The 13,682-nt window shown below is 39.3% G+C and overlaps 1 protein-coding gene across 3 annotated transcripts in view; it reads right to left on the reverse strand.

Moving 5' to 3' along the window:
* LIN28B (lin-28 homolog B) overlaps positions 1 to 13,682 on the reverse strand; it is an 89,954-nt gene that overhangs the window by 34,750 nt on the left and 41,522 nt on the right. For 2 of the 3 annotated variants that reach the window (XM_069011067.1, XM_069011068.1), the window contains exon 3: positions 5,946 to 6,130. In XM_069011067.1, coding sequence (XP_068867168.1) covers positions 5,946 to 6,130 — 185 coding nt within the window. Of the gene's footprint in view, positions 1 to 5,945; positions 6,131 to 13,682 lie in introns of those variants that run through there. The other variant, XR_011149958.1, reaches the window with a different exon arrangement.

The following is a 13,682-nucleotide window of genomic DNA, read 5'->3' on the forward strand; positions in this document are numbered from 1 at the left end:
CGAAGATATAACCTTCCTAAAGTACTGGAGGATTGCAAAGCTCTCAGGGTTTTTTTGTTTTGGTTTGTTTTTTTATTTTAATCCAGCATTCTGCTGTTCCTGTTACCAGCAGTTCATACCAGTTTAGTGGCTTATTATGGCAAAGTCAGCAAATATCAATCCTAAAATTATGTAAGGAAGCCTATCTCGGAGTGGCGTTTATCCCCATTCCAGCCTATTGTCTAAACGTGCAAACTGTTAACTCTATAAAACTCTGCACAAATAATATCAAGCTTTGCTTGAGTATCCAAAAGGAAGTTGCATCCAGCAAATTCCCGTACTTAACACTTCATCTAATTGTCTTTTACAGATTAGTTCTCAATACTAAAGGAATGCTTAAACCACTACTGCCAGAAATGGAAAGCTATACTGTACCTCCCTATTTTTTACAGGCTCTCCTTAAATACATTCCCTTGTTGGAAAGATGACAGTAGGCCAGAGGGACCTCATTTCATGTGGCAGTTTTCACATAAGAGAACAAAACGATGGCTGTCTTTCCATTCTAAGTTTAAAAGGTTGTCTCAGACATCACTGGAAAGAGCAACTAAACACCCAACAATATCATTATGATGCAGGGAAAGAGCAAACAGGCAAGAAAATGCCCTATGCTTGACAAATGGGAAAAACAAGAATGAAAATTGGAATGAAGAAATTCTTGCCATCTCATACCAGGTGAAAGGGAGTCAGGGAGGAGGTGTTCGTGTTCCAATTGCTGAAACACCACCCTTGAGTAAGGTCCTTTTGCAAGGCTGTATTTCTAAGAAACTGGTGTAAGAGCCAGGCAATTTTTGCATGACTTGTGTGTCAGTTTCCTCTTCAGAAAATGGCAGAACTGTGAATGTGATCTACATCAAAGAGGAGTAGGAAAATTTCACCCTTTGACAGTAACATGCTGACACCATTTTGTGCCAAAGGCTACAACTCCCTGAACTTCTCATCCATTTCCCTGGTTGGATGACTCAGTTTGTCTGCTCCCCATTTCACCCCGGTGCTGTTCAGGACCTGCCCAAAGCGGGTCCCTGGGGCTGGCCAAGTGGACGTATCTCCTTTGTAGCTGTGTGTGGTGACCACCAGCCTGGCCTTGCTTCCTGTTAGGAAAGGGACTGACAGGCTTTCCCCACCCATCTGCTAAGCATGGGTTTTATGTGCTTCTCCCACATTGGTACTAGCTCAGGGCTCTCCTCCCCATCCCATACCACTCCCATTATTCACATCTCCTTCACAAGAATCTGCTTGGTTCAAGCTGTAGAAGGCTTTTCTATGAAAGTTAGATTATACACCTGAGTGTGATCCAGTCAGTAGAGATGGAATTGATATAGTATCAAGTTTGAAGTAACTTAGTATCGTGTAACTTTGCTGTCCTAAACTAGCTCTCCTGGTCCTGTTAACTTTAATTCACATGTCCTCCATGGCATGCCACCATGTGTCATCTCTTCCTGCATCATACCAGCCTAGTGGCTGTTTGTGCAGATCATGAGCTTTTAAAGACTTTAAGGTTTTCTTAATATAGTCTGACTTCAGATCATCCACAGAATGCCTTCAGATATTAAAACCATTTTCTGTCTGACTCAGACACTAGTTTTAAGTGACAGTTCATCAGGGGAGAATTATATCATTTAATTACAACCCCCCTTCCCTAAGTGGCTGTATTTCTACCCTGTCAGAGGTTTAGAACTATGTTTTTCTTCATTTGAAAATTATTGTTTTGGTCACATTCAAAAGTTACTGGTGAACACCATTTATAACATCTTAACACAGAAAAACTTCTATCCTAATTGTTCCTCCTTCATATATATCTACATTGGAAAGAAGTTTTCAAAGTGTTATATCCATGCTGCGGTACTCATTACTGTTTAGCCAACCGAGCTAGATATATATGGCTGTTTCACCAGCTGCATCCCACGGTGTAATTCAGCATCACCATTCATCCAGTGGCAATGGTTCATTGAGCTCCATCATTTTAAGCAGCTCCCAAATCCCTCCCTCACCGTTTACTTGCAGGGCTGCACTATAAACCAAGCCCGTGAAATGTTTCATGTCAACCCCAATCTCACAATGTAGCACCTATTTATTACACGTTTAAATCTAGACCACTTACTGACACAGCTCACCTGTGCTAGAAAGTTTCCCTGCCACACGTGTGATGTTAGCAGAGGGTATCAAAGGACTGAAATGACATAAGTTAGAACTGGGAGATGGAGTTATACTCTTAATTATTTCTTCCTTGTTCCTTTCTTCTTGCTTTATTTTATTGCTTCCATTTTGGTGTAAAGATTTCAAAACCAAAAAAAAAAAAAAAAACACCCCAAAAAACCCCAAAACAGCTGTCAACCTCCCCATCTCTCCCAAAACATTCCACATGAAGCAAGTGCCAAGCTAATCAGATACAGCATAACAGACATTCTGCTGAAAAATTATCCAAATTTGAGCTCCTATTAGGAATATTTACAGATAATGCGTAATACCTCTAGGTCCCAAAGATTACTCCAGCTTCTAGTCCTGTGAGCATCATGCAGCTTTATTAATACTGTGCCTAAAGTCTGTGGGTCAAATTATTTAAATGTACACTGCACTAAAGAATATTCTCCCATCTATATAAAGAATTACAACACATAAACTGGTCCTTTACCTGGTTTCATTTTAGGCGACATAGAAACATTGGGAGTGCTTGTTCAAAAAAAGTAAAAAGAAAGTAGTGTCATTTTTTTGCCTTCTTCCCTTTTTCCTCTCAACTTTACTCTGAGATGGTGGGTTAGGTTCTGATTTCATTTATTCTACCCTAAATCACAGACTTGTCTACAAGTTACCGAATACTTGATTAAGTGTGATTTCAGAGTACTTTATCTTTTCTGCATCAGATCCCCATGGTCATTCCTAGAGAGCAGCATAGCATGGTTTTGTGACAGCTCACTGCCAAAACTGAGCAAAACACACTGTGTTTGGCAAGTTTAAGAGCTCCTGCAAAGCGAGCTGCAGCTGGTCATAATGCAACTCCTTGCAATTCATCCCCTGGTTTACTCAGGTAGGAAGAGACCAGCCCCTCCATTGTGCACGTCTCTCCCATAAAACACCACTTCTGAACCCAGAACCTGTCAGATGAAAATCCCAGCTGAGTTTCATTTAGAAACCTCCCCTCTAGCCCAGATTTCTCTAAATACTGTGAAAAAGTACATACATGTACTACAATAGATTAAAGCAAGGTCTGAGAACCTGAAGCCTGCAGGCTGCTTAGAGCCACAGCTTCATTTCACATGGACCACGAAGTTTCCCTTCCTCACACGTGCATGTGCCTACACGCTGACTGAGAAAGAATGACCAAGTGGCTGATACCACTGGTGACAATTACGAGGAATTCCCATTTATATTCTTAAACTAACGTGGCCCACAGTAATGCTGAAGGGGAAATATTAGCACAGCAAGGTCCCCACAGCAACAATACTACAAATTACAGGGACCCTGAGTCTATCATGGAAGCCTCACTAAATCTACCAACATTGGCAACCTCAGTGTCGTGACTTTTTTTTCCCCTCCCTGTCTGCACATATTGCTGCTTTTCCCTTTTTTCTCCCTCATCTTTGCTATCTCTAACTCTTCTCAGTAATTAGAGTAACAGAATCCATTCAAATGGGATCCAGACAAAAAGATGCACTGAAGCTGGGCTCTCACACTCTTACATTAGTAACATAAAAAGAGATGAACACAAGAAGTTGGAATTAGCTTTCATAAATGGAGGCAGTTCTCACACTACAACAGCAATTGTCAAGAAACTTCACTACACATGTTGGAGGTGCACCTTTTTTATTGTCTAGGCATTCAAAACTAATTTTCCTTCAAGCAAAGACACTGCTTTTCACTGAGTGATAATGTCAATGCTACTTCAAACATTTCAATTTTCAGCCTTTTTTGGTGTCTTATGACTTAAGTGTAAGAATTCTGAGACAGAAGTGGGTAGATGTTTTTGCCCACATTTTCACATTCAAATTAATTCAAAATAATTTTGAATTTTCCCTTTTTTTAAATGCAAGTGAACAAGAGAGTACACTGTCTCATAGACCACCCCCCTGCACTGTTTTTCAGGGTATATCTGTTCAATTTTTTCTATGTTTCTGCTATTAAAAAAACATGATTCAAAGCAGAATTCATCTCACTTCATTTAGAGACTTGTAAGGGAAGCATCTCCAGGATTGGATCTAGGATCCCTGTGTAGTCCCCGAAGAGGAACAGCAGTAAGGCAAGATTCAACCCCAACATTTCAGATGCTTCCCTAGGATGAGATGAAAAGTCCTGCTTCCCCCTTCATCGACTACACTGTGCACTATAGATTGTTCAAATCCCTGCCTCTTTCATTACATTGTCTTCCCTGACTACTTACAACCTGCCCATTTAAGTTTCAAGGTTTTTGAAGCAAGGACTGTCTTCCTTCATATATACATGTGCAACAAGTAAGTCAACAGGATCATGCCAGCATGACTGCGGCCTTTATTTGCTGCCAAAGTATGAAACATCAAGAACAGTGGTAATGCTAATACCCTAAACAGATTAGCTATTACAATTCATGGAAAAGACAATGATTTAAATAAGAATAATACTGAAAGCCTATAGCGAAATAAAAAAATAATTAAAAACAACCCAACAAAAAACCATCCATTGCATGCAACATGACTCTAAAAGGCCAGATATGGAGAGCAATCAAAAAGAAAGCTTTGTCTGGCTTACAAAGCCTCTCCTTGTTGTGGTTATGGACTCTGATCTGTTACAGCAGCAATAAATTTTGTTTATGGCCTTTAGCTTTTACAAAGAAGGTGAAAGAAGGACAAATATCATGTTGTCTCCAGTCCTTAACTAAAAAAAATTAAAAAAAAAAAAGGGGACAAAAAAAGGGCCTTTTAACAGAGCTGAGGACAAGTGGAGTTCATCTGTAGCTAGTAAAGGTTTCTGATCCCAAATTTCTCAAACCTGGGCTACATTGCCTTTCCAGGTGACTCTATCTTTCCTAAGCTACTCTTTGCTTCCAAATGTGCAATGAAGAGAGCCACCACCTCTCAGTCATGCCATACACTAAATACTGCAGGCAAAACATGGCTGTTTAGATGTTCTTACTAAGATCCTCACAAAGTATGCATTCCACTTGGCCTCAGTCATTATAGCTACTGGGCTGGGCAATAGCATGAGGAAAAAAGGGTGAATTCACCTAAATAAACAGATGATCTCTCGGGCAGGAAGGCTGTCCTTGGTGAGCTAGATGCAGGTGGCTTTGTACTGAAGAAGATTCAGAATTTCTTCAAGCCACCGGAAGTGGAAAGTAAAGTGTAACAGTGGAGTTCAAGTCCGACTGCTGCACGTGTGCAGAGAGAAGTGCAGCAATCAAAATTAACCTGAAATTTGTAAAGTATTATTACAACAGTCCCTCAGAGCACCAGGAATTAAAACCTTTGGAAACACCTTATACTCTGTTCACTACGTAAAAATATACTTAACCAAATGATATACATCTCAACCCTTACTGCAGCACCTACATTTTTTTCTATATAAAACTACTGATGCACAGTTTAAAACCCCACTGCACGATAGTCTCTTTAGCATGCACAATTCTCACCTAAACATGACATTATTTCACCTGTATTCAGACTGACCTCTCTCTCCAGTCTAATAGCAATATCTTCAAAATAATATTATATTCCTTTGCAGGCTCCCTCTAATTTAATAAAACCTTCTCAAGTGAAACTAATCAGTGGGTGACTGATGTACTTGTATAGATACAGCTTTAATCAAATTACTAAGCTACATGTAAAAGCCGAATTTCCATAGAAGGGTTTCCTTTCACAAACAAATAAATGCTGAAAACATAATTTGAAGAAAAACTTGCAAAGGAAAAAACAGGGAAATAGCAAAAGTAAGGTAATTACCTATCTCCCTTTGGTTTTCTTTTTTGTACTGTCTTCCCTTTGGGTCGTCTTTCACTTCCTAAACAGGGGCTCCCACCAGGGCCTGTTACCCGTATTGATTCAAGGCCTTTGGAAGATTTCTTAAAAGTAAATTCCACAGGTTCTCCTTCTTTTAGGCTTCTAAATCCTTCCATGAAAAGCTTGCTCTGTAAATAGGAAAAATACTCTTGGTTACCGTTGCCTTAAAAACAGTATTTACATTTATAATCAATAGGACAAATTACCCCCATCTACCACCCTACAACACATGCAAGTTGAGTAACAGTTTCCTCTGCAGGAGCTGTAGCAGAGGATAGTACACATTACAGTACTGGATACACTGAATACCCTATTCAATGAGAAACACGTAACAAGAACCTGTTTTCAGTATCAGCAAAACTGAAATAACATTTTCCTTTTCCATGATGAATGCTATAGATGAAGCAGAAGAAATGCTGCCATTCTTAAAACCCTTAAGAATTCTTAACAGGTCTCAGGAAGTGAAAAGGTCTGGAAAGGGAGCAAATGTTCACTTCAGAGCAAATTAATTTATGATCAAAGTTTTAATAATTTGCATTCTTTATATCTGAGATATGGGTCTGCTGCTCTGAAAATGAATCAAAGATACAGCAAGCACGAGAGGCATGAGGAAGGCACTCTGAACGAAGTCCGCTGACATGGGCAATTCAAATATCCCTAGTGAGCTGCTGAATTTCTCTTCACTACACCAAAAATCTTATCTACCTAGCATGATTTTTGTATGGGTTTCTATTTTCATTCACAGAAAAGGAAATTTTCATCATCAGGGCAAGCAAAATAAATACTGATAAATATTTTAATATTACACTGCAGTAGCAAAATCTTGGACAAGCTGAAGTCAACAGAAGCTTACCACTAATTCTGATACAATGAAAATTTTCATCGCGATCCCAAACAAATTATGTACAATTGTAAGTCTGCATTCCAGGACAAATCTGATTAATCAAACTCTTAAATAAAATGATCATCGAGTTAAGTGATAGGGAGGCTTTTGGGGGCGGTGGAGATAAAGTAGTTGTAGTACACTTTTATTTTTGAAGTTACACAGTACATAATTTAGATCAGTTGGAATCACAGAGAATATGATAAAATTCCTCAACTTACACACATTTAAGAGTTTTTTCAGGAGAGTTATAACACATATTTTCTTCCTTTGCTCATGAATTCCTCAGAGGAAAGAGAAAAAAATGTATCCTGACTGATTCTTAATCCATTCTCTAGCATTCACTTGGCTGAACCATGGAGTCAAGAAGGAAATCTTCAGTGCAGGTGCCATCCCAAATCAGTCCAATGTCAAAAAAAGCCAAGTGACACATGACTCTAGACTGCATCTGTTAACCAACAAGTGCAACCAGGAACATGTACAAATCAGATTGCAATCCCTGACACGGGCTCCCTGTAACCATTTATGGGAGGTCTGCAGCACCAAGACACTGTTTTAGCAGAGCACAAGAACTGACACCTACACAGTTCATAGTTAGCACACAGAGGGGCAGCTGGTCTCTTCACAAGGACGCACAGAGAACAGGACCAAAAGCAAGAGCAGTTCCCCCTGAGCTGCTACAGAGCACACTAGTTTCAGCCACAAGGAGAAATTGCTCACTATAAAAAGAATTACACAGAGAAGCCCAAAGTAATAGTTCCCTTTGCCAGAAATAGTTAAGATTCATCTTACCAGGCCACTGAATAACCTAATCCAAGGCCTTCCTTTCAGCAAGAGGTTGAACCAGATGAAATCAAGAAGAGCCTTCCAACCTAGGCTTTTCTGTGATTCTGATATCCTAACCCAATGCTGAATCACACCTGCTGAGACTGGAGAACAGGCTCCAGTTCCTGGTTCTGCAGCAGAGCTACCTTGGGGGACCTGTGTCACTTAACTTCTCCCTGTTTTTCTGAAGAGGGGTGCCACTGCAAAGTCTATTTTTCACAGCACTAATAGACTAAACTATAAATTATAAAATAATTTGGAATATTTATTTTAATGAAACCACGTGAAAGCACACATGCCTCAGCTTCCTGAAACCCCAAGTTCTCAGCGTATCCAGCACAACATACTACCAATGCTGGTCTGAGTGGCTCAGGTGCTTATAATTTTTCCAGCAGCCAAAAGTAACCAAGAACACGGCTCCACTCGTTAGGACAAAGGCTGGTTTTGCTTATCCAGTTGTGCAGTTCTAGTAGGTTTGGCTCTCCCATCAAATGTTGTAACAATGTGAAACACAAGACAAATCGCTGATTTTAGAGGCTAGAGGTTGAGCACTATTTAAAAGGTGGGGGGAATAGCATGGGAGGGCTGTGGGATGCATGAAAGAAGAAATATATAAGATCTGTTCCCTGAACCATTAGCTTGGCTTTTTTAAAAAATGAAAATTTAAGGCATGAAGAAATAAATAAGCAAGTGTTCTTACTAATGCAACTGGAGGACAGTAATTGTACATAAACCAATGAAACAAACCATCCAGGAAAGCAGGATTATTTCAAACAAGCCCTCCACTTTGAAATGTCTGTATAGCAATAAGGGGATCTTTGTCACAATGAAGAAACATCCAAGTTAAGAATACGCCCGAAGAAGACACCACCACTCATCAACTAAACAACAAATACTGCCTGCGGCATGAGCCCATTTCTAGGTCCATCCACACCTCTTCAGTCTTCAGTGGCCACCAGGGAATCTTGCTGAAAGGAAAGAACTGAACAATGTGTATTCTGTCCCAAAATAAGTCCACAGCTGAATGTTCCAAAACAAGACAATCAGCACAACACAGATGGGTGCTAATCACAAGGGAACCTCAAAGGCATAAGCCCATATTTTCCTGCAGTACTGAACACAGCATGGATGCTTGTCTACTTGTTTAATTACAACTTAATGAAGATACAATTAAGTCCCAGTAAGAGTTATGCATTTTTTTCTGAGTTACACCGTTATTAAAAAATGCCAAGAGGTTAACATCTGATACACATAACACTGTCTTCTACTTTATCTCAAAATAAATACTTGCTTAAAACGTAAGTTAAAGTGGGGTGTTATTAGTATCCTAGAATGTTTTTATTTTTCTCATTTCACTGTTAGCAGCAGAACTTGATTTCTGAACAAAACACTCTATTTACAAGAGATTTTTAAACACATTTAAAAGCCTAAGTAAAGCAACAACCATGCTGTCATGAATCACGTTACGCAAGTGTACATTTTTTGCATGTGTGGGTTTTTTTGAGCACTTTTAACAACAAAAAATCTTGAAAAAACCCCACTTCAAATGACTTGCACAGTTCTTCCCTTGAATAGATCTCAACAGCTTTTCAATATTAGAGATGGATTTGGTGCTGACTTACTGTGCAAATGTATAGCTCATGGCGAGATTCTCCGAGGGTGCAGCAACAATTCAAAGCCATTGTGAAAAAATGGCATTTGGAAACCAGCAAAACAAATCTAAAACCTGAATCCCTCTTAATTTGTCTAAAGAATTGAACAAAAAATGTCTATAAAGTTGATAATTTAATGTTGAGAGATCTAGCTCAATATTTTCCTCACATTACTTAAACAAATAAAACAGACACAATTAAAAGAAGCCAGAGTTTCAAGTCAGTGAACCATTTCTAGAGCCCTGAATGGGGTGTATGGGCACACCGCCAACCAACAAAGAAAAACTTAAAAGCAACATGCTTTTCCTTGTTTCTCTCTTTCAGCTGTCAGAGACTTTACTGTTATTTTTACCAGTGGTTTCAGACTAGAGCTTTTATTAATTTTCTCTTTTTGACAGGACCATTTATGGTGGGTTTTTTGTAGGTTTTTGTTTGTTTGTTCTAATTTAATTTTTTAATAGATATCCTAATGTAAAATCTCACATGTCTCTGTTACAAGCAACAGCTTGGTCCAAAATGCTGGCAGTCTTATAGTACTATTGGCAACAACAGATATGAACAGAAAACTCCATGATCACAAGTTCATGGAAAGCATTTCCTACTGCAAAACAAAAATCAAAACTTAACAAATGTAAACTGTATTAGCAAAATGGTCCCCAAAGAAACACACCAATTCCTGGGCAGTGTCAGGGAGTGCTTACAGCTCTCACCAGGCTCTACAAAAGAAAGGAAGTTTGGGATTAAGGATCATTACAGGGGGCCCGATTGCCTCAGATATGTGTGCATTACTTTTAATAAGTGTGGGGAGTAAGTGCCTCATCACAACTTTGCCATTTCTAGTCAGGGCTGTGAACAACCACTGTTGCAGACATTAAACCCTTTAGAGGGACAAGGGGGAAAAGTTATTTGGTGGCATTCTGCTTATGTAGTTTATTTTCTATATCTCTCATTTCTGCCCTTTTTTATCTAGTGATTGATTGATTGCTTAGTACAATGACCAGACGCCACCAGTATGCTGAGTTTCCCAAAGTAAGAAAACTGTTTTCCCTCCAAAATTATCTACAATTAAATCCAGACATGAAGGAAAGCATAGCCTAAAGCCCAACCACAATAAAGATTCTAAGAAAATCTCTCCAAAACAACCTCATACAGTTCCATCAAGAGCCAGCAACCTCTGAGTAAAGCAAGAGCACACAGTAAGAGGACCCAGAAGTAAAACAATTTACAATGGATGCATACTAGGGCTCTTCCCTGCATTAAGGCAAAACCTATGCAGAATAGTATCAGTTGCATGATACAAGTCTTGCTACACGGACTTTTACTGCTGACCATAAGTTCATTACAGGAGGTTTGTGAAGACCATGTATTTTTGTAGGCAGAATGCTAAAACAAACAAAAAATTCACTACCCTGAACAACAGCCCCTCCAAGGGACATGTGCACTAACACAGGATTTGAAGACTGGGCACTCACAAAACACCCCAACACTGCTCCTGCTGACCCTCAAGGGCTTGTTCCTGCTCCTAGAGGCTTATCTTGCACCAAATCTGGCACTTCTTTTGGTCCTCTCCCCATAAGCCAATTTAACTCACTAATCTGACAGGAAACAAACTCAGTTTAAAAAGAAGGGGGGAGGATAAGAGGAAGAGGAAACAGAGATACATTTTTGTTTTTCCAGTGAGCTAAATCTATTCACAGAAAAGTTCAAGGAGCTGCAGGGCACACACAGTGCAAACGGCAACTTTTGAGATGAGAATGTGTTCCTTAATATTTTATGTAAAAAAAAAAAAAGCTACAGCATTATGGATTTTTTTTAAAGCTCAACATAACACAAAGTAGCTTTAAAAATAAAGCTACAAAACACTATTTCTGAAACATTTGCACTTCAGCTCTTAGACAAGGAAGAGCCATGTACACTACATGTCTAAAACATTTATGAGAAAGGGTGAGCTACTGCAAGTAACTTTACAGTAGGGAAAGAACTGGTACGCAGGCAGTAACCACAATGCAGCTGGTACACTGCAATTTCACACCTTTATTTACTTGGAATTTGTTTCTGTCTTGAATTTCCACCATGACCATAGTCATGTTCATAACCTTGTTTCCATTCATCATCCTGTCGCTGTCCCCACACTGTTATTTTTCTTACTGAGAAGTGTTCAAAGGTATTTATTTAACTTTTGAACAAAAGGCTCTCTCTAATTCAAAACCACCCTCCCTATACAACAGAAGGATTTCTTCTTTCACAATTTACGTATTTAAAGAAAGTTTTATTAATTGCTTTAACTTTTAAGAAGTTTAAATGAAGTCTAATTCAGCTTAATACTTTCAGTTCTTGTTCCGTCACAACTTCCAAGAAGTTACCTCCTTTGATAATCTATTCCTTTTTTTGCATTATCTTTTCTCAACCAATATCCCTCCCAGGAAAAGGTTCTCTGCCAGAAGGATTACCTAATTTGCCACAATTCTCCTTTTCCTTTACTTGGGATTCAAGTTGAACCTTTTCTGTATTTAAGTCTCCGTACTTCAACTCACCTATGTTCACTAACCAGTTCTCTTAATTTAACACATATTCATCTTAAAGAAATTGTTACCAACTTTTTGTCATCCCATTTAACTTAAACCAAGTAAACACAGTTCATGTTTTATCTTCATTTTTTGAACAATCATGTTTTCTGTAGGGTAAGCAATTCCTTTCAAGCCCAAAATAACACAACTTCTATTCCAAATTACTCTTTTGGTAAGAAAACTATTGATGGTAACACATCATTACATCATAGTATTACACACATTGCCTGTATATAAATCTAAGCTAGAGATCTACAAGAGGTCTCCCATAATTCCTTCCCAAAGTGATTTTGGCCAAATAGATTCTACTGTGTCCATGCTACTCTTTATTCCTTTACAAGGTGCCAACTTCTTTGACAACACCTTACTAATTTTCTGCATAATTTTAAGTATTTGTGTTCAGTCCATGAATGCTATATGACCATGCTTTTGCTGTCTCTGTATCTGGTTACACATTCAGCAGTGGCTGTTCTAATTTTGCATACTAATAAAAAGAGCCTGGATAATAAACATATCTTTTGCTTTTCCTCCCTGACCTAATCCTCTTTTCTTGCTATAGTAAGTGTATTTCTTGTTAGTGTAGCACCTACACTAGCAGAACTAATGTTCTGCTAGTAGTTTTCACCCTTTTCTCCTTTGCATAGACCATTTATGTTACTGCATATGCAATTCTCCTTTACCCAATGTTCCTTGTTCTGTGTTTTAATACCAGGCACGAAAATCAAACCCATCTTTTCTCTCATTTCTTAGTTTAAGTATTTTCTCACCAGTCACACTAGGCACAAGAGAGAATTGACTCACTTCAGTCAGTTTCAAAAGGGCAGTTCCTCTTTTCCCACCAAAGCCTCATACTGACTCAGGAAGAAAACCCTTTAGCTCTTCTTGGCAATGCCAGATTTCTGCTGTTTCTGCTCCCTGAATCAGTTCTATGCAGTCAAAAAACTCACCAGCACACCTCAAAAGAAGCCTTGTGAATGTGCAGCCATGGCAGGTAAGGCTGTCCTGTGCAGCACACTGCCAACACTTACACTGCCTCAGGGATCTCCTGAAACCACACTATTAGTCCCAGACAGGTTAATCTCACACTATTAATCCCAGCCCCTCAGAAGCTCCCCCAATGAGAAGCATCTTCTTCTCTTGATGGTCTCCCGATGGTCCAATACCTCCAAGCTCCCTCCCCACAAGTGTTCCCTTGCTACCAGCTGACCGCACTGCCTTTGGGAGCCCCACAGATCCCCCAGGATGGGGGCCCTTTCCTTCCTTCACTCACCACTGAGTTATTCCACCCTCAGGCAAGTGCACTCACTTCATGCAACTGAAACCACCTCATTCTCTGTTCCAAATACTCATCTGCTGTAACAGTTTTGCAGAAACCGGAAGGCTCTTTCTGCAGAGATTAGGAACAAACAAACATGACCTTTTATGCAATCAATAAACACGGCAGATTACCCTCTTTCTATTTTCATTAGGATAATGCTCTTTCTCCCCCCACTTTTTTATTCTTCTGGGATATGAGGCCCTGATGTCCAGCTGAACAGACTCTCCAAGGCATCCTGGTATTCAATCCATTTTAGTGATGCTTCCAACTGGAAAGCTTCCCAAGAGGGAAGAAAACCATCATGACTGTTTGGTGTACCTCTTCCCCTGACAATGTGCAACAAACTGAAAAATTCATGAACTGCATACTTTTGTAGTGTTCACCTAGGCATAGTATTTTTCAAACCTCCTCTCTGTTAAAAACACAAACTTCCAA

Source organism: Aphelocoma coerulescens, chromosome 3 (assembly GCF_041296385.1).
Source record: "Aphelocoma coerulescens isolate FSJ_1873_10779 chromosome 3, UR_Acoe_1.0, whole genome shotgun sequence".
NCBI lineage: Eukaryota > Metazoa > Chordata > Aves > Passeriformes > Corvidae > Aphelocoma > Aphelocoma coerulescens.